Source organism: Ischnura elegans, chromosome 2 (genome assembly GCF_921293095.1).
Source record: "Ischnura elegans chromosome 2, ioIscEleg1.1, whole genome shotgun sequence".
Classification (NCBI taxonomy): domain Eukaryota; kingdom Metazoa; phylum Arthropoda; class Insecta; order Odonata; family Coenagrionidae; genus Ischnura; species Ischnura elegans.
The window spans coordinates 141337550-141360302 of NC_060247.1; the positions used below are offsets into that span (position 1 = coordinate 141337550).

At 40.8% G+C, this 22753-nt stretch overlaps 1 protein-coding gene across 2 annotated transcripts in view; it reads right to left on the reverse strand.

Moving 5' to 3' along the window:
* The window catches only part of LOC124154711, a 143965-nt gene that overhangs the window by 67979 nt on the left and 53233 nt on the right, over positions 1-22753 (reverse strand). For both annotated transcript variants that reach the window (XM_046528594.1, XM_046528596.1), the window contains exon 2: positions 3469-3617. In XM_046528594.1, the coding sequence (XP_046384550.1) occupies positions 3469-3617 (149 nt within the window). The remainder of the gene's footprint in view (positions 1-3468; positions 3618-22753) is intronic.

The window sequence follows — 22753 nt, forward strand, 5'->3', positions numbered from 1 at the left end:
ATTAAGGCTCCGTAATATACAAAACAAAACAAATGTAATGATAACCGTATAATCTTGTCTATTTTCTTAGCGTCTGAGGGGGCACGTTTGTGCGTAACCTTCCAACCTCCATTTTGAAGGAGAGAATATTTGTTCACCCCACAGTCCCTGCAATAGACTACACATTTTATCACAACTCCCGCGTTATTGGTCGTCGAAATGCAAACTGTGAGGCCAATGAGAGGCGAGAAACCGCAGCCGGCAGCTAATACATCTACACACCATCCCCCAATCCGCCTCAATAGGAGTGTGGCCTTGGGGGGTATCAGCCCTTGGCAAAAAGAATAGGATATGCGAAAACGAAGTTGCACCTAGTATTTATTGAAGTCCTACATTGTTCATGTGAAAAAGCGAATTCCCATACTCATCCATTATTATCTTTAATTATTTAATTAAAGATATTTTGCCGCATTAAATACATTAATTTATCGCTTCTGTCGGACCCGAAAACACAATGAGGTTTTAATATGACTTAGGTCGCTGTGTAATATATCTATTCTTATTTGCTCAAGCAATCTAATCTGCTGGTAGTCTACGAGTATCTAGCGCCTCACAGCCTTATTCGCTGAAAACCTAAGTAAGTCTTTCTTTAAGTCCATAACAGATTTTAACGAATCGCTCAGCTTTCCTTTGTGTCTTATTAAATGTACGGATTTAGTTTTTCTGCGCCGGATCTCATGTGGTCGCTACATGCTCAAGGTGAAACCGGACGAGTGCGAAATAACACCTCTCTTTTACTTTCTCTTCCGAAAATCTTCCCACTACATGCTTTACGAATCCTAGCTTCTTCAGGCCTCTGACAAAAATATTTCTTTCATTGATCCCCACTATAGGTTGATTTGAAAATCGATTATTTGAAAAAAAAACCAACGAAACTTTTTCAATTAATGGAGTAAAGTGATTGAATGAAGAGTCGATTAAGTATGTAGGGGTAACTCTTACCCACGACTTATCCTGGGGAAAGCACATTCAGGAAATTTGCTGGCAGGTAAATCGTAAAGTAGGATTTATTAAAAAGCGATGAAAAGTAAAAGAACGATGCTATTATTCTCTCGCGAGAACCCATTTGCCCTGCTAGTGTAAGGGACCCGTATGGCAGAAGAATTGTTTCGGATACAGATAAAATATGCAAACGCGAGCAGCGTGATTAGTTTAAAATTGCTACGATAACTATGGTAGTGCAACTGAATTAATTAAGAATTTAGAATGGGAAAGTCTAACCGATTGAAGGAAAAAGGTAGATTAAATCTTTGGCGGAAATGTCAAGCAGAATACTTTTTGCCTATATTGATATCTTGAGAGAGCCTAATTATTAAGACATAAACGATCTTAAGGACAAGATAAGGGAAATACACAACAGAGACGATAGATTTAAGATGCCGTTTTTCCGCGTACAATAAGAGACCATATTACCTGCGATAGTTTAGCTCTAGGATAGTTTGACTTCGATACGGTGAAATAGGATCTGCATGTATACTTAATGGCTTACAATCACTGTCAACACTTACTAGTTGCATACATGTTTAAGCATGTAATAACTCATGCATGAGTCACTAACTACGCTAAATTATCGTTTTATTACTAACTGATAGTATTATTTGCATGGTAGCATGTTTGTGTCCTTAGCCTTCTCCTAGTTTCTAGGCTGACCGCATCTTGCTGTACCGCGTGCTTGGCCTGCGTCCGGCAAGCGAGCGCGTGTCTGATTAAGGATAGGATGTGAGTTCTGTTTGCCTGGTGTGGAATCACCCCGTGCCACAAACCCTTGTGTTGCCTTGTAAAATACCTCGCAGGTGTAGACACTGAGGCCCTGCATTCATTCCCATCCCAAGCTAGTTCCATAACCTCCCAGAGGCCCTTCTTCCCCGTATCCCTCTTGACCTGTCCTGGGTACTTGCTCCGTCTTCCTCTAGGGACTTTTCCATCTTTTTTTCCTCCGATTGTGTTTCCCACGTAATAGCTGTGTCTCACTACGTGACTTATCTACAGTGTTCTTCTTTGGCGTAGTACAGTGATCCACTTCGTCACTTATTCTCCTATTCCCCTGTATGCTTCTTCATTTCTCACCCCATCCCCATTTAATCTTCAGCCTCACGTCTCGAAGGCCTCTGGATTCTTTTATCATCACTTTTTTCAATGGTCCAAACTTCTGATCCACAGAGAGCTACTGCCCACTCGAATGCTTTAGCGTACTCTTTCCGGGTCTCGGGTCCCGGGGAATTAATGCGGTATAAAGTCGTCATACATCCGTCCAAATTCTTTCGGCAACATTAAAACTCCAATCGCGAGCCTTTATTGTTGAAGCGTAATATAATAAGTCCAAAATATTTCACCTAGGGGGTACATATGTATTAGAATATTTAGTCCATCAAAATTCATTGCCAAATATGCATTCATCTTCAATTAAAGCTCATATTAGTTTATCAACGTGTCACATGCTGTAACGGAGCCGTATCACCATTATTACTTCATTTACTATTATTATATATTATTAAGGGACCGCGTGTCCAACGCACAGCTTCTGCCCTATACGCCAGATACTTGATACTATGCACTTGTCTTTGACTTCCCGGTCAAGGCATAGTTTCAAGGCATTCACAGGCCTCCTACATTTATCTCTTTCCCTTGTTACGTCTCTTGACAAATTCTCATACGATAACTTGCTTACTAGCCTCTAGACTTATACAATAATTTTTACTTTACTTCCGTAACGGGGTCTTTCATTTACACCTGAAATCGCAATTCATTAGAAGAACTCAATGGAAAGGAAATATGAGCTACAATGAAAAAAAAGTCTTCCTTGTCTTGCCATGTTCTCATGGGTTTTAAGTAAAAAACCATACAGTTGCCACCCACTTTTCATGAGTAGTTGCCGTAATTAGAGTTTCGGCTCATTCACACATTCCGAGAGAAGCACCAATTACGGAAATGAATCGCTTACGACATTGTAAACAAAAAAGAACCACGCAAGACCCAAAAAGACCGAGGAGAAATCGAGACGCGGTGACACGCTCGGTAAGAGTGCGTGACGTCATCAGCTTGTCTGCGAATGGGGTCACTCACTCAGAGACAAAACTCAAAGGTTGGTTCAAGTCAGCCCAGGGCAGGGTCACACGCTCAGTGGAGGGGGGACCAGTTTCCGGACCTCTCTCGACCTCTTGGCACTTCCAGGATTTCGATTTGGGGATGGGTCATGGCCATCGATTTTCCTTCGCGAACAGCTCGCGAAGTTGTCGACGGAAAAATAGAAGCCTACATAATAAAATAAAACCTCCATTAAATATTATGCCCGTGTCTTCATTTGAATATCGAACGTAAGTAGTCCGCTATAAATCCATTTTGTCTTTTTAGTTTCTCACATTCAGTCGTCTAAACCAAGGTGGTGCTATTCAGTTTTCATTTCATGATATGGCATATTTTCAGACTCACCCCTGCAGGAGACCCGGTCGTTGGCTGAGAGTCGGAATCCAGGCCAGCAGGAGCAAAGGGGTCCGATCAAAGTGTCCACGCACCTCTGCTCGCAAGGGCCCGCCCATCTATCCCCGCCACGGCACGTGGCCACCGCTGCACCCGGCCGCCTGCGAAAAATAAAACAAGCCATTGAAATACGCATTAAAAATCAGCAACACTTATAAACGGAAAATGCTCAGAAGACCCAAGTATGAGTGCATCTGATTGTGAGCCTTCAGGCTATCCCGAAAGCCGTCTCTACAGGTGTGAGGCGCAGGGTGTTAGGACACGAAACAAATTCGTTACAAAAGCGCGCTGGAGATATTTGACGACTCGGTTCCACCAAGTATTCATAACAGCGCAGTTTGCAGAGAACACAAAGAGATATTGAAGCATTTTACCACGACATTCCTCTTGTTTTCAAACACAGTTACGTATGAATGCTAAGATCATGTTCAATTTAAAAGCAACAATCAATTTAAAATACCCTATCATCCATTGCCATAGATTTCAGGGTCTCAGGCAATGCCTTCTTAAGATAAGACGGCATTGGCTGAGGCCTCCCACCAACAACAACACTACTACTACCATGGAAAACGTTGCTCTGCAGATCGTCCGTTCTTCATGGCAGACCAATATGGAAATTGCATACTTTTTATAAACAGTATGCTGATATACTACAGTAAACACTTAGTACCGCAATATACTTTTTTCCGCTTAAAATTCAGTTTATACACTAGAAATTGACTCCCAAAAGTCTCCCGAGTTTCGCGGGCTAAAAAATACCGCCCCCACTAATCTTTGGCCGTGACGTCATAGTTCAATAGGAGTCCAAGATCCAAGCCCAAACTGCAGGTTTGGAAGAGCCACGTTGCGTTTAAAGGAGAACATGGGTAAAGTAAGGAAAAATTACAAGTGGTGCATTTTTCCTCTGTGCAATAACACCCCAGAAAAAATTTTCGTATGCATTCCCACGGAGGAAATTAGAAGAAAAGCCTCGATGCATACCGTCTGTCGGGATGAGCGTTACGGAAAAATAAGAGTATAATAAACGGAATGATAAACCCGTGTGCTATGTGAGCGAAGATAACTTTGATATAAATAATATTTCCATATTTCATTGACTGAATAACTTGAAACTGAAATTTTTCGATAATTCGGCCGCCGTAGAATAAAAACTCAACTTCACAACAAAAATCGAGATAGGTGTTTCTCGATGGTTACGATGGACTCAAATTATTTATGGCACTTGTTCAATTTCATTTACGGAAGGACATAGAAAATTCCATGATGTTTAAAATCAAGGGAGGAAATATGAAAATATAGAGCAACGCTGATCCTCATGCATTCGAGTGCCAGCCAACAAGACAGCGTTTTCTTCTACTGTCGGCGTCAAAATGATGTGCCGCTGTACTTTGCAAATTTATATCCTGGCTTCACTGAATGCTATAATAATGAAATATACGTCATTTTAAAGACAATTGTATCCTAAATTCTGATTTATTTTATTACAAAAAAATTCAAAAATGTAGACACGGCCAGTGCAATAAATGACTCCGCGCACCGAAAAATTAGCCGTTTTGTCAACTTCATGAACTTTGCAACTCAACCCAAGGAAAACTACTGCGTCTACAGCATTCATCTTCCACATTAATTTACACTTATCAGTGCGGATTAATAAAATGGCTTTTGGGTATTTTTATAACTTATATTTTGTTACAAATTAATGAAAATATTTAAACATTATCTTGTCCCATAGTTTACCCCGAAAGATAAAGGAAGTTGTAGATGGAAAAAGAATGGAATCCAGAGGTGGTCACAAAAAAATGAATCGCAGCATTCTTTGATTTTATTCTACGCCGTTGCTTGCTTTTCAGAAAAAGTTGAGTTACAAGAGGAATGTTCCGCGGCCCTTGATTTGGAAACTGTGGAGATAGAGGAAGACGTGTGGATCAGCAATTTCCATTTAGTTGGTTGTCAGGATAAACCAAGGATCCATTTAAAGGTTGTCAGGCCATCGTAAAAAGATAGGACTAATGTGCACCACAGGGGAAATGGGGTGTTTGAGGGAAAGTCAAACCCAAAGTTGCCCAAAGAATGTGCAGTTCTATGCTGCTCTTTCCCCAGTTAAAACCAAATAGAAATTGGATTGGGATGATATTTTCACCACGGGTTCCAGTGATAGTGAGACTGCAGGTGATCATGGTCATCGTCGAAGGTCATCCCTCTAGGATTTCCGATACGGAATTTTTAAGTGACAACCGATCGCAATGACGATGAGCTTGCCTTTAGAGTAGGTTTCAGATATATCGTGAGAAAAGCTCCCAAAATGTATTAAAGACTCTGTTTGGGAAACATTCACATTTTAATGCTAATTTAGGAAGGATTTCATTACAAAAGTAACTTCTTAACACCTGAAGACGTTGTGTTTAATATATTGATCGAAGTGCGATTGACCGATTCTTTCTGCAGAATAGGAAGTGGCTTCAGGGTTTTTGAGTCACAAGATGGTAGATTGTGTTGGAAGTTCGTCTATATTATCGCTACTAAATTGAAACATTGATAGTCTGGCTTCCTCGGAGCTTCCTGTCGCCCTCCAGGCAAGGTATTTTTAAGTTGAAAGTATCATCGATAGCTTCGAGGTGGAAATAAGTTCACCATAAGACTCTCTACCGGACTGCCAAAAGAATACACATTTCACATGAGTATACGCTTTCGCCAATATTATACGCAAGTCTCACTTTGTTATGAACTATAAAACATTTCAGATGCACATCAGCTACCTTTCCATTTCTCGGCATCGACTTTTGGCGCCGACGAAGTCTACAGTTTCACTAAAATACCCTGTTATCATGATGGAATCAGTAACAGGAAGCTTGCTAGGATCAGCCTAGGAATAACCATGTTCCTTCATCTTTACGCAATCTATCGCTTTCAATGGAGGAGAAATATATCAAATAATAGCCCTCAAGTCACAATGAACAACTCCGATACGTCTGCACTTCAATAAATTAATCATAACCACGCCGTCGCTGGTATTGTTATATTGGTAAGTATGCAACCTCTACTATGGCCGTGCCTCCTAGTACTGAACTATGACGTCATTTTTCTACCAGCCAATCATCGGGCGTTTTCGATTCTCACTTGCATTTGAAAATTCTCGTGAACTTTGATGCATTATATATTGCAAACCACGTCATAAAATAATAAAAAAAACTTTCACCGAGGTATGCAAACATATATTTTTATATAATTTTGGGGCTATTGATTATATCTGAAATATATGCAAGTTCCCTATTGCTTGAAAGCGGGCGTGTTTTTATTAAGACTCCAACTACGAGTATTCTGCGTTCTCAGGAGGGGTACAAGGCGGAGGAGCGAACGGTTTTGGAAGGAATTGTGGAGGAAGAGGAGATTTCGCTAGACGCATATGCGATAGCGACATCTCGGGGGTGGCTATCTGTGGAAGACAGAACTAGGAGTAGGAGGAGATGGATGCCTCCGTTCCCCAAGATGACAGCTTAGGATTGGGATGGTTAGGATTTTTTCGCTAGGATTACGAACCGCATACGGCAGAACTCCGCCGAAGGCACCGCAGTAACTGTCTCTAGCCATTTATACGACTGGCCGCCGCCCGGGTGGAGGCACACCTCGGCTATATGGTCGGTGAGACGCCACGGCCAGCTACCTTGGCTTTGGGACTCCGGCTGCCTAATTTTCCATCATGGAGGACCATTATTTACCTATATCGAGTCGAACTGGCCTTATTAACACAAAATATACGATGATACAGGCTTGGAAGGGCTCATGTTTTGTGTAATTTACCAGATAAATATTGAATACTTGCAAGGAAAAAACTCATGAGTGTGGATTAGTGTCGCCGCAAAAAAAGGTAGAACGCGGAACTTTAGGCAATTGTACGCCGAAGCTCCATTGGGTCGTGTCATATACCGTTTTAATCATTGTTTGTTTGGCCACAACAATGAATTAATTATTTAACACAGTTTAAACGTAAACTTTTAGCTTCTACGGTCGAAAGACTGAATATTTTATTTTATTTTTTTTTATTTTATTCTAAAACCACCGGATACAGCTTTCATTGGCCATTTTACACCGGGGTGTTCAACGTATGTAACAGAAAACGTACACAAACAACCATGCCCTGGACCGGGGTAACCTACCCAGGCGGACTTGACCCAGGAATCCTGCAGCCTCGAAGTGATAGCGACAGTTCATCAACCGACTCGGAGTGATGCTATTACATGTACATAGGGTTCATTTAAATATTCATTGATAACCTTTTATCAAAAATGGAATGACTGAGAAAGAAGCCTAAAAGCCTATAGAGTTAATAAAAACATTAAATACATCCTCAGCAAAGGTTTTGCATTCATAGCGCTTTAAAATGTACGCTGCGTCACGACAATCCATGAGCGCAGGGAGCAGCCGCGGACTACGCGGCACGGTAAAAACATCGATTTTATTTAGTTTGTTGCCAACGGTCGCAGATTATTTCCGTGGATGAGGACTCTAAAAGGCTTGATGCAATTACGATGTAAATATCTGAGAGCAACTCGGTGTCCTCCTTTTTATACAGCCACACACGGGCAAAAATGTTACTGAAATTAGCGTCCGCCATTTTGTACTGCATCGGCGATAAATATTACAAGACAGTAAAGAAATCGGGTTACAACAAAAGGAAAATAAATGCAGTAATAATATATCATAGCTTTTATTCAATAAATTTGCTTAAAATGATTCACTATCCAACATCCGTCGAGTACGGCAATTCCCGTGGCCAGCAGCCAGCTACGGGCGATGCCGCACGTTCGAAAAATCGATCTTAATTTCGGCGTCGCAGGTGGTCGCAGCTGTACTTCCGATTATCATAATCTATATACTTTGTTGTATATGTGGTGTAAATATCTCGAGGTAACTCGGTGATCCTTTTTTTAAAATCCTACATAAACACAAAAATTCGACGAAAAACAGGGTCCGCCATTTTGTATCGTATTGGTCACAAATACAACAACTAAGTCGTGAAAGTTGATGGTAATCGATGATAACAAACCGTTTAACAGATTTATAAATTTTTGTTGCTATTGAATTACTACTAAAGGTGTGACATTAGTTTAAACATGCTGAATTTCGAAAAAAATTCAAAGCGGGCAATTTGCGCCAAATTTGTTTCACTTTGAGGCTATGTATTTTATATAAAAAATTAGCCTATGAAAAATATTTTGCGTCAAAAAATGCACTAATGTGTTGGCAACAACTGTGCAAAGTTTCAACTTCCATACTCAAAAAAACCATTTTCGAGGTTTTGTCCAGCTTTTTTCGATTTCAGCCCACTGTGCGTCGCAGAGATTTCAAAAACCCCTGCGACGCGATGGGCGATGCACATAAATCAAATTTTGTCCACATGGGATTTTCACTTGCGAGGAATGGACTTGACACGTCATGATGTCGATTGATTATACCATCGCGAATTCAAATTTCGTTTAATAGCCCTAATTATAGTTTATTTCACCGTGAAATTCGGACCGTTCTGACGTCAGCATAACCAAATTAAATGTGCGCTGGTTTACAGCATATCTTGCGGCCGACTGGAGAACCATTTGTTGAAATATTCGCGCATTTAATAAAGGTTTCGGATAATATGGCCGCAATCCCCATGGCAACGTGCTTCACATTCACTCTTAACTCCGAAGTGCTCCGAAGGGAGGTGCTGAAGTGGCGAGTAAAAAGGGTGGAATCGAAAATAAACCGTTCATGTCCTGGATATCTCGAGCGAAGGACGAGTGGTCAAAAAAGTGCGGCGACCTCGCGTATCCGGTCAGCCGTTGGCAAGGACGCCATCTCGGAGACAAAAAAACAAGTCGACCCGCAACCCCGCCTCTCCACCACTTGATGAGACGACTTCAACGCGCCTTCCAGGTCAACACGGGATGCATCACAACCAAAACAGGAATGGGCTATTCCATCATTTTTTTTAAATTTTTGATCGTGATAGTGTTTCAGAAATAAACAGACCCGTATTTTTCCGTCCCTCGATATGCTCCCAACTTATCCGGGTGGAAATCGACGGCCTAAACCCAAAACCGAGATAAGTTGATCACGCCTGTCGAGAGGGTCACCGCTTCATTGAAGCTCCAAGACCTTGCGCATCCATATGATATCCATCTCTCACTTGCCGTTTGCACTACTGTCATCCCCTAATGAGATGCTCTCCCTGAATAAGTTAACGAGCCTTAATTCAAGTGACGTCACCAACTCATAACGGCCTTGGCGTCAACTTAACCGTTTTTTACATCGAAACAAGAACTTCTGAGATAATGGCTGGATAAAAAATATATTTTTTCGTTATAACTCATCTTACCTTTATATCGACCGAATTATTTTGAAAAAATGCGAATTAGGGTCTGAGTGGATGACGCCATTAATGTAGATTATTACAGATAGCTTCCCATTTTGTCGGAGAGATAATTTATAGACAAATTATTGGTCACTGTCTAGACATAGAGGACACAAAACATATCTTTTACTCCCATTTCTCTCACGCAATCCGAGTAGGGCCTGATAAATTTTCAAATTTCTTAAACCTCAGGAGTTCATGTTCAAACATAAAAAAGAGGTCAAAAACAAAAGAAATATATAAATATCAACAATTCCATTCTTTCCCTTCCTCTCCCCCTCTCATCAAACATCCTTCCGGTGTTTTGAGCATTCTAATACTCCAAGCCACCGAGTGCGTCCACCGGGTTGCGGATGGTGGGTCGACTTATAGATACTGATATTAGCTGCGAGATAAGCGAGTTAACTCGTTGAATAAGCAGTCATGGACCACACACGCAGCCATAAATTTGTTTCGGGGGAGTTTTGAGTGACATACGGGTCGCCTTAACAGGTAATTTGTAGCCGATTCCCACGATTAGGAAAACCATAAACTTCAGGAAATATAAGCTATGAATTTCGCTTTCCTAACGCTGGAATTTATCTTAATCGTTTATTTTTACCGAAACGGCCGTATTTACTACGGCGTAGTCTCTATCGAGGTTTGTATTCGAATACGCCTGATCTTTCAATACACTTTAAACTTTAGGGTTCAGGCGGTCGATGATAATATTAAAACTATACATTTTTATCGCGTCGCGTCTAAGAAATCGGCAATCCTCGTTTGGAGTTGACACGTGAAGAGATGTCTTCCTTTCATTCTGCATCCATGGCATTTACATTCAAAGTGTCCATATTTATCTCTCTCCAGTGGTTAAGTTCACCGCTTACACTTTTAGAAAGAATGCAGTTCATTTTATCAGCCTCCAAACACACTTGCACCGTTGGCTAGGGGAGTTTAGATTCACTGATTGATTGAAGCTTTCGGGGGTTCATTGATTACAAATAAATTTATTTTTTGGGTACTTTCCGTGTATTATTGTATCAATTCCACAAATTTTTCCCCTCTCGTGCTACAAAAAAACCACCAGAATAATTTAAATAGAGACCAGGGACTGATGCTCAGCGAAAAACAGAGTCCCTTAATTTTAAAATGTCAACCCCTACATAAACGTACCCCTTAACCACAACAATTGATTAAACCGTTACACCCTGGAGAACCGCGAGGGGAAACGTCACTGGAGTTGATAAAAAATACGACACCTAAGAAAGAAGTTTATTAATAGTTAAGTTACGAGACGAACATGATTGGCTAGCATATACCAACGAATAGAAATCGACAATCTCGTTCCCTAATTTGGTTTTCAGTTACGCTGTGGACAGAAAATTACTTCCGTTCGAGATCGAAGTTGCTCATAGTGAAAAACTTGTGAACTGATATCAGGGTATCTGATCCCGAGTTTTTTTTCCAAAGGAGGAAGATATTAATCACAACGGTCAGGGCACTTTATTTTAAATTTTTGGAAAAATCAGGGTGTGTGTAAAAAAAGGTACTATGGTTTTCCCGGGGGTTGAAGCATTGCTTTTGTGTCCGATCAGTGGAATTTAATTTATTCATCGATACGTACAATTCTTCTGCCGCAAGGATAACTCGATTGCCTGAACAAGGGATCAAATATACAGTGCCACCGGAAACATTAACAGCTTTAAAAGGAAAATTTAGAATCTTGAAACATTCGCAAGGCATGATCTCAACTCATTCTCATCCAAGAGTCATGTAAGATGCATCCCATAATCATTTCCGTTAAGACATATGGGAGGAAAAAACACGGAAGGACCACAGATACATTTAGAAATTTCCATCAAGTTCGTAATCAATGAGGACGTGGCATAACCGGATGCTGCTTCGAACATATGCTTGCTCATCCGACCACGACTTAGCCGGCGATAATGCTCAGGATTCCAAAACATACAGAGCTCGCGCTTCCCCATTAGATAATTTTGAACGATACATCGGGTTTCTACTTGGCTGGTTTAACTTGAAACAAAATATCGCAATGCTTCGGGAAAGATGACTTCATCTCTCAGAAAAGGCCTAAACTCTACCATAACCCGGTCCTTCAATGATGCCTCAATTCTCAAAATATTGAAGAAATATTGATCTTTAATAAAGACTAAAGAACGAAACATACCATAAATTTCACCTAAATTCAGAGCTAATTCAAAAAACTGTTCGGATACTCTATGGAAAAGCAGGAAATCGAATCAAAAACACGCTAAAATATCTAGAGTGGTCTTCGTTTCTGGAATCAATTGAGTGCGCGCACTTTTCGCGCGGGGGTGCAGCTATGAATTAAGGCTAAGGCTAAGGCGAAATCAATACTTAGGAGTGTGGGGGTATTGCATACCCGCCAGGGTAAGCTGGAATTGCAGGGGCCGTCCTTCAGAAATGTTTTAAGAATAATGGTTCAAAATGGCGAGTTTTACGGCTTTCTGAGGGATATTTGATTAATCTTAACACTATGCTATAAGTAATACTGATTCAATTAAGTAAAATGCATTAAACTTAAAAATTTCTCTCATCTCTGGGCGGTTTTTATCCCTCAATCCCCCCCCCCCTCCCCCCCTCGCTGCGCCATTGCTTTCGCGGAATGATATTTGGAAAAGGCGAGTGACTGCATAGGTATTTTGGGCCACGAGAGGAAAGGGACGGCTTCAAGCCTTTTCTGGACAACTTTTTTTCATAATTATCAGTCAACACTTCTATGAGTGTTTTGATGCATATCTCTATTCCTCCCTCCTATCCGCTAGCCTTTCCGTAGCGACGTATTTCTTTTACATCCTGAATAATCAGACCCATGTAACTCATTTGGGGCCGTCCCTTGCCCTTCTTCCCTTCCACTTGTCCTCCCACGATTGTTTTCATCAGGCCATCATGACTCGTAATGTGGAGAACCAAGTTGTTCCGTCTTCTCCTTAAGGTTTTTTCTCGCACTCTTCTTGAATTAGACTTCCTCATTACCTACGTGGTCGATCCATTTTATCTTCATCATTCTTCTGTAGCACCACGTTTCGAATGCTTCCACTCTTAACTTCTCTGCTGCTGTCAACGTCCAAGCCTCGTTACCATCGGGGAACATGCTCCACAGGTAGCATCTGATCAACTGTTACCTTAATTCTATACCACTACCAATTTTTTTTCACAACATGAAATACAGACTCAAATGGCCGCACTCAACGTGATTTAGCATGGAAATGGAACGAACGTTAAAATAATTAATTTTCATGGCCGTCAGAGTCTATTGATTGCGTAAGCTTCCAAGGCGATTAGTAGATGCTGCCATGGTTTCCCACCGCGTTGTTTGATGTTTAATGACGACCTATCCAACGATTTGATCTTTAGATTTTACTTATTTATTGTAATATCTTCCAAAATCGTTAATAAAGTATGGTTTCGCTGGTAGTGGCCCCTGCTCGCCCTCTTGGCGGCGAGGGCATTATCCTATCCCACCCTTCCAGCCCTATCCCTAGCCCAGAGGCGTCGACAGGGCGGCCATCACGGCGGCGCCTCCATCCTTTTTCCCTCCCATTCCACTCCCCTCCCTGGTTGCGCGGGCGTATCAGTTGTAGTACTGGGTTCCGGCCCCAGTGTCCTTCTAAGAACTCCCCTTGGGGTCTCAATCTTGTCTAATGACGACCGTTTCGCTGGAAATCCCGCTAGCATATTCAGATAAAAAGAGGAATGTACATATTAAGATCAAACCACAGACATCTAGACAAAACAGACATCAATGGACGCGGTAGAAACCCGGAAACCATGACAGTGTGCAATTCAAAATTTCATATTGTGTAAGTAGTACGAGGCCGTAGATCTCAACTTTTCCCCACATTTCTCGCTTTTCTGACTGTCCAAGTTTCTGATCCATAAAACATCACCGCTCAAGAATATATACACGTAAAATATTTTAAGAATGCTTTTTATGGTGACAACAACGTGTAAGATTTCGGGAGTGGACGCCGATCGCGTGATGAGACTTTGGCAGCGCATCGAGAGAAGTAGCTCGACACGGACGAAACGCTTTCTAGGGTAATAAGCCACCTTGGTCAAGTTTTCATGGGTTTACATGACTCGAATTATTATACTTTCTCCGTTAACAAAAGAAGCCCCGCTGCGCGCCGCTTTCTTCGCCCGCAAGAGCCCATATGGACAGCGGGGATGGCCGCCTTCGAAACCAACCTATTGGGCGCAATTTCGTATCTGTGAGAGCGTCAAAAAACACAACGATAGTCCGCCTAAGAAAACGCGTTTCTCTTTCATATGGTCCGCCCTTCTGCAAGATGATTCAGTGAGATTTGAAAACTATGATGCGTAAATGAAAGGGTTCCTCAAAGGACGTTATTGGAGAGCCGAAAGCGCAGAGCAAATATAGACAGTGTGTTCAAGGTGGTCGGACAGAAGCTTAGAGCGGAGGAAAAACAGTGACATTTGCAACTTCAATATAATTAAGGGCCATTGGATGAAAAAGTAGGAACGATTTTTTCGTTGGAAATAATAAAAAAAAAACAAACAATGGTCGCTTCAAACAGTACTACTAAAACGTAATCAGACTCCACATTACGCCAAATTCATTTCATAAGCTAAAATTTTGTCCTGAAGTTGCTATAGATTTGATGTGAAGAAGACTATATGTACGAGGAGCATACAACAATTTTGGCAAAATTCAATGATACTGTGGGAGGCACCAAATGAGCCATCTCCTTTCAAACAGAAAGGTGGCGGCATTCCACCCCGCATGGCTGGGGGAAAACATATCTCCATAACTATCCTTTCGGAACAGCATCTCTCCTAATAAACAAAATACGGTTCTAGAATGATGCTCTCCGTATCGTTATGAATATCTCATATTCTCGTTTGCTTTCCATCGATCGAAGCACAGCCTCCGTGTCTCTAGACGCTCCCAGCCTAATCCGATTAAAATCTTTATAACACTTTCTGTACGCCCGTTACAGTACTGTGACAAATCAGGCAGCTTTCCTTAGTATTTTACTAAATTCACGGATTAAGTCTTTGTACGCCGGATCCCATATGGTCGCTGCATATTCAATGAGCGCCCGGACGAGAGCGAAACAGCACTTCCCATGGACTTTTTTATCCGAAAATCCTACCTTCTTCACGGCTCTGCCACAAATATTTTTGTACATGTTGCATATTCATGATATGCTTGAAGTTGTCATAAATACTAAATACTTCACTTCATCTGACGCTTTTATGTTAACACCACGGGATAATTAAGACGACCTACGGACGAAATGCGGCGCCGTGCACTCGCATAGATTAAATCCTAGTTCCCACTCTTGGCTTGATAGTTGGTGATACTTGATTTTATAATACGTATTTCTGTAAACTCCATGCCTCTCCTTATTCTGAAGAAAGTACACGCCTTCAGGACGCATGGAGACACCAGTAGATCTCTCACAAGAACACAAAAAAACAATCAACGACCCAGTGAACAAAGGTCAAATCAAGGCACACGATAGAGCAGTCAACGCTCTGCATTTCCTCCAATTTCACACTGCGCTGCCCTGCGGGCCAATCCACGCGCAATGCAAACAAACGAAATGTGCACGAACAAGCTCTCTCTCTCTCCCTATCCAAATCATCTGGTCGTCTTTTGTTCGAAGCCGCACGAAAGCCAGTGTTCTTTCTGTTTCACTCGCAGTTTTCCCCAATCACCACTATCATCATCAGCGCCACTCTTGCAATTCCTTCCGTGGAGCTATCTCAGGAGGAAATAGAAATCAGAGCGCACTCATTCGGACTATATATTCAATTTATCATAAAAATGATACCTTATATATCATAGTTTACTGGACCCTTATCACTTGGTACCACACTATTTACGAACTGTTGGAAGGAAGCTTTTTGTAACTCGGAAAGTTAATATTGTTTTTCTATGATTACGTTACACTCGAGGCAGATAAAAAAACGGGTTGCTACACAATGGGGATTGTTAAGGAGATGGAAAGGTGAGGGGTGACGGGTCAAGGACATGAAGAGCGCTCAGCATCAGAAAAAGATGGCTTAATGGATGGCCTTCGCTGGCTCTCTCTCAGATGAGAGAACATTTCACGGGAAACACCACACGTACCCTGCATACTGCATCGATTGGCACTCCAACGGCGGATGGATGGATCCACCAAAAAGACTTTCTAATTCCCACAAGCAAGTTGTGAAATATGCGGCGCGCTGCTCGAAAAAAAACTTGCTTCGAACAGTGCGAACGGAAATAGGATTTGTACCATATTACTGGAGCGAAAATTATTGTTTCTGTGGCTTGCCGAGTCATGGACAGAATTAAGTTTCAGCATCTCATTAAATATTCAACCAATTTAAAAACTCTTTTCGTTCCCAAGGCTTCCACGACATAAACTTAAAACTTTCGAAAAATACACTCAAATTTTGAACACTTTTTCAAAAAATAAATAAAATGTTCTAAATTGTAAATATTTTCAAAATATGCGCCTTATGTAAAAAAATGCGACTAAAAAGATGGACAAAAGCGATAATTTGCATTTTTAATGACCCTAATTAGTGCACTAAATTAGCTAGCATAACTAAAGTGATGGGTCCCACGCACTCTTTGTTATTTGATTAAATATATGAAACTTATGAAAACAATACAACTGTACAATATTTTCATGTGTAACTTAGCCTAGTTACTTAAGTAGACAGATATTGATTTTTATGTTTCCATTATTTCCGTGAAAATAAAAAAAGGAATTTTTTATCGATTAATTGCGTTGATGCTCAACTTATGGTAGTTCTTTTATTGGGTCTTTAAAAATAATATTTCAAACTAATTAAATGTGCGTCATGGTGATTTGACAAGTTTTACATCTAAACTTGTTTTCGTTGGCGTTGTAGACAAGAAAACCAATCAAATTTACATTGCTTTGCATCTGCATTGCATTAGGCAATTATTTTAATACCTGCAGCGCGAACTTTGCAACTGAATTCACATAACTGGCCATGAGAAAAAAATACCCCGAAGCGAACTTCGGACCTTAGGCTTCGGAACAATGAGCAGACCGCAATGCTAATCATATTTTTGATTGCAAAATAAATGTCTGAGAAAAGTTTACATGGGAAATAAAGAACCTTGGATAGCAATGTGGTGTTTGCAGTGTCCCATTAGGTAGGCGATCCGATGCTCAATTTCCGGAACAGGAGTTTTTTTTACCTCGGAAATTAATACAATAATAAAAATCTAAGTCTCAAAATACCAAAATCGATGATTTCTTCACGCCTAAATGAGTTATGAATTTGTACATATTGAACAAAGAAAAAATTTTGTTCATGTAGGTTGATATCCTACGGTTGCACCAGGGCAGTTTATGTTGAGCGTAGGCAACCCGCAACACATGCCATCTTTTTACGCTATTTCGGCGATAAATGCCGTGATTATAATGTTTTTTTCAGCCGATTCTGCACCAGTCATGTATGAAATAGTCGAGGTAAGCAACATAGGTCGAATAATCACGTTTTTTATACAATCACCGGTATTAAAATGCAAAGAAAGGTAAAAAACTTTGAAATTTTCTTAATTAATGGTAATATATATTTTAATTTGGTGTACTCGTATGGGCATGATCGCCCTACCGTTTATATAGAACAACATTTTTCCCCTCTCCCATCCTAGAGTAAGGATCTCCTCATCTCCCTACGGCCCGCCTATGAACTGATATAAATACACTACTCAGGGATGTGAAGAGCCTTGATGCCTTCATCTGGCGAATAGGTCTTTCTTGACTGCAATATCCTTTGGAAGGCTACTCTTCGCACTTCGGCCCTTTCATCATTCACCAATGAGGATGTTTTCTGGATGAGCGAAGAACGCTTTGCTCTGGATAAATTTCTCAAGAACTATAATTTTTACGGAATTGTCTTATTGTCTTAAGCATTTCCCAGATATGTTCTGCTTCCGTAATCTTCCAATTTTTCTTTATTGTGAACCACATAGGAATATAGAGTTTCATCATAGTCTCTGTTATTAAATTCAAAGCCACTTTTGGTCGTTTTGTTTCGATGAAAACGCGGATCACTCTGTTGGCCGTCATTCCCCGTCTGCTGTAATTCATTTCCCCATTATCGCGATCAGCCAGCTCTTGTGGGATGTATCCCCTGGAAATACCACGAGCCATGTCCAGCGAATAATTTTGGTATTTGCTGATGAGAGATGCATTTAGTTCAGGATCAGGTAGACCAAGATCAATCGTCTGAAATTTTATCAGAGGCAGCTGCGCACAGGTCTTTAGTTGGCGACCAATTGACCCAATGTTGATATTTGGTCCCGTCGTTGGCCCATCAAATTTCTCCATTATAAGTCGAAGAGGGAGTTCATCTGAATGCAGAAGGCACTTAAATATACAAGGCACGCCCGAGACGCACGTCGATAAAACATATTGCGCCTCCCTTCCAGCCGGTCACGTTGTTCGAAGGTGATCCATCACAACCGATGCACCGTATGGAAGACGTGTCAATTATAGCAGCTTCAACTAATTCGAGGACAGAGTTTCCGAGCCATTCTGTATCTCCTGTTTCAGTTTATGCATGTCCAAATGAACCCCGCCGCACAGTGGTCTGAGATGCCCTTTTCGGCGGACAAAAGTCGATTTTTCGATTGCGTTCAAACTATCCAAAAATGCTTAATATGTGAAGCCAAAACATCATTCCATTGTAAATAGATCTTTATATCTTCCTTTACTGCCCATTTTTCGAATTACAGGAGTGGTTTTTAGCGAAAGTTGTTTGAGTGTAATTTCTCAAATTTTTGACGGCTTTTTAACTTTATAAGTACCATAACCAATTGCCATTTTTTTGTTTTCTTTTGAATTTATTTTAGAAAACTCACCTTTTTTATGATCCATAAACCTAATTATTAATGTTATGAAAGCGTCCGGGGTGTCAGGACAGCGCGCTATAATATCATATGCAAATATTTATTTTAATTATTCACAGTTAGAGATATAAAAAAACCACGCTCTACCACTGTGTTCTCATGTAATAGGATGCAAAGAAAATACTATCCTTGAAGCAATTTAGAAAGAATTATCTGCCTTTAGTTGCCTTTTTTTAATTTATAAGCCGAAATGTGTTACAGAGACGCCTGGCTATCCTAACGCCATGGCGCGCTATCTCTCGGCAAGTCGCTTACGCTGATAAAATCCTCCGTTTTGAGTCTCTCTATCAGACGTAATTGAATAAAAGATACAGTGTCCGGCGTGATGCGGTGGAAATCTTTGATATTCAGCTTATTAAAACAACTAGTCTGTTTCCACACTATTTTGTTTTTACCGACCATGGTTTCGGCAGCTTGTGCCATTGTCAAGCTGCCGAAACCATGGTCGGTAAAAATAAAATAGTGTGGAAACAGACAAGTTGTTTTAATAAGCTGAACAGACGTAATTGGTTCATTAATTAATATTATCAGCAACAATTTTATCCATGCCTAAACACTACATGATTCAGTGACCATATCATCAACAATATAGCCTATTTGACACGGCTTAAACTTACAATTCGGCTGCCACTAGGCTTCTCCCAGTGTGCGACAACTCCAGCTATTGTTAAGATTCCTCTAATTGTTCAGTGAAAATTGAATACTTATTTTCTGTGAACCAGTCTTCGGACATGGCACTCGTGAAGGAATATTTTTTCAATTTACGAGAGAAGTGGGCCGAGAAGGACAGCGTTCGTTACAAGCATCTATATGAGTACATTTAGGTAGGTGGATGGAAGTGATTTAATGCCGAGGTGCAACGTACTAAGTGGATTCATTAACCCATAGCTTGCGTATCATATCATTTTTGTGTCTTATTCTAAGGTCACAAGGAAGGTCGGACGTGAAAGATGACAGGAAGCTAAGAATTCAAAACTGGCTGTTTTCTTTCATTACTCGGGCGACACTGAGATGGGAAAAGAGCCGTAGAACAATAAACGTGTTTTTGCAGAACAAAAATCTTTGGCTTAATTCAGATATTGATCTTTTTGGCGGGAAAAAATCGAGCCCCAGATAACGAGCTCGGAAACTTCTCAACCCTCTACCTCGGGTAAGTTCAATGTTATCGATGGGATATATTATAGCATTTACGTAAATGAGAGTATTACCTATCAAAATACTGATTTTATTTAGGTGTGTAGTTCATTCAGTCGTCCGTGTAAGAATTTTGAAACGTTGTGCGAGCGATCAAAGCGGAGGAGAACCACGGAATTGCTCGGCACAAAAGCAACTGAAGAGCTGGTTTATGCGACGAACGCAAGTCTTCCATACAAACAATGCGATGCAGCTCATATGGCAGATGAGGCAATTCATATAAGCCCCAGTAGAGCCAGAAAAATAAGGCAAGCTTGTAATATCCATAGATCTGACACCAAGGTAGTTCTTCCCTACAATGCAGACGAGGCATTAGGCTTAATGATTGAGGCAAAGTTGACTAAACATCAGTATACTATGTCCATCAGGAAAGGGGCCAGATCTCTAATGGCAGCAAGTCTTTATCCTCCCTAAGAAGAAATTCTTTCGGTAAAAAAACCTGTGCTATCCTTTTGGTGCTACGACTGCTTTCATCCCCAAACGCAGACTCGGCACCCGTGTACAAAGACAGTGAAGAAACTACGGATGAGGAGTAATTGTTTTACTTCCTCATATCCATTTGCTTCCTTTAATTATTGATTCATTAATTAATTATTCCACGAAATACTTTCATTAAAGATATCTCCCCCCAAAGCATAATGGTCATGTAATTATCTCTAAGTGAGAAAACATTCATTCATTCGTGTAAAACTGGATTTGGCGACTTATAAATGCGTAAGTGTTTTTCAGACCACCATTGCATCACACGTCGTTGTAGTATAATTATTCATAAAAAATAGCGAATGCGTATTTATTTTTTGAGAAAGCCATTATGCATGCATTAGAAGATATATTTAAGTTGTGTAACACCATCATATACCTCTACAAATGGGACAGTCGACTTTTGTCCGGAAAAAAGCGCTCCCCAGACCACTGTGCGCCGGGTTCTGCAAGGATAACTACATGCTCTTCGGTTGAGTCGTGATGCGTACTTCATTGTTGCTGCACAATTCCCTGATTTTCGTCTTGTCTTTTCTTCCCTCGAAGAACAATGTTATCCTCGGTTGGTCTCTAAGCTTTTCCATATCCTCTGAAGTCGCAAGCTCTCTGTATTTCTTCCTTTGTCGCGCAATTTTCTTCCGGTCGACAATCATCGATGCATATTCAGGTGTGACCTGGCCGACGTCTTCAAACGCTCCAGTCACGAGGGTTGCTGCAAACCGCCTGCTACGTTGTGCCTTTTCACCGATTGGCAGGTCACAGGCAGCTTCAGGATGTTGCGCGACGAGCTACTTGAGAATGGGCGGGAGGATGGTTGTCATTCATCGTCGAGGACAGGTGGCGAGTCATCTTGAACTTAAGAGCACTAAGACTTGAGTTTAGAACAAATTTTCTGGGCAAAGGATGTTGATGGCCTCTTTTCAAATGATTCCTCCGTTTTTATCATTTTTTTTCTTTGGCAGCCTTCTTCCTATTCTTTTGTGGTTTTCCAATCAATGGTCCCAATCACTAGTTCTCCGGTTGATCTTTGGTCTAAAAGGAATGATATTTCTTCATTTTTAATACGTCTTCGGCTTCCGAATACACTAGGCTAATTTTGGAAGACATTGGGCAAAATCAAACAATATTTTAACATCTTCCTTAAATTTTTTCAAGTGTTGATGGACAACAGATGAATTTTTCTTCTTAAATCTCTTCATAATGTTTTTACATTTCGTGTGGTATCTCTAAACTGCCATGAGGATGCCGCGGTTCGACATTACAGGTCCAGACGCGTCGTTCTACACTTGGTCCACTCTGTCGGCGACAACATGGGCAATCTCCTGGACCGATTGATCAAATTCTCATCTTTCTTGCATCTTTTCCATCTTCACCCACTAGTAATACTTCATAATATCTTCATATGTGGGAAGATATCCCCCAAACATCTATCGAGGAGCGCCAAAGAGATAACTCTCAACTGAAGAGCGTGTCAATACATTCACTGTTTATTTTAGTTGCTTCTCCATTAAAAAAATCACTTCGGCACGAAATCCTTGCCTCACCAAACCTTGCGAAAGGCCATCCGCATGTACAAGACAATTCATCAATAGCGTACAGGGAATATGTATATAGTAAAGGAGAATAGAGGGAAAATGGAGAAAGAGGAGAGGATACCGGCAAATGTTACTTTGTTTAATTTGTATTTACATAGCCTTCAGCAACTCACTTCCTTCCAATCTGTTTAATTACCATTTCTCTCCACCAATTTTGAATGCAAAAAAGATTGCATCTTATCTAGTGATTGTTTACAAAACGTGATTATAGACCTATGTTGCTTATCTCGACTATTTCATACATGACTGGTGCAGAATCGGCTGAAAAAACCATTAAAATCGCGACATTTATCGCCGAAATAGCGTAAAAAGATGGCACGTGTTGCGGGTTGCCTACGCTCAACATAAACGGCCCTGGTGCAACCGTAGGATGTCAACCTACATGAATAAAAATTTTTCTTTGTTCATTTGGTACGTCGGGCTACATTTTGTAATATGTCGAACATTGAATTTCGAAAAAAGTTGTATGATGACCGCCCCTAATACATACATATAAATTCAATGGTAAGGAAAGAAAGGGATAAGAACATGGAATAGAAAAAGGACGAGGACAATGGTGCTGTGGTAGATGGAAAAAGCCAGAAATCAGAGGGTAAAAATGCGGCCTGACTGGGACTCGAACCCAGAACCTCCTGGTTGCCG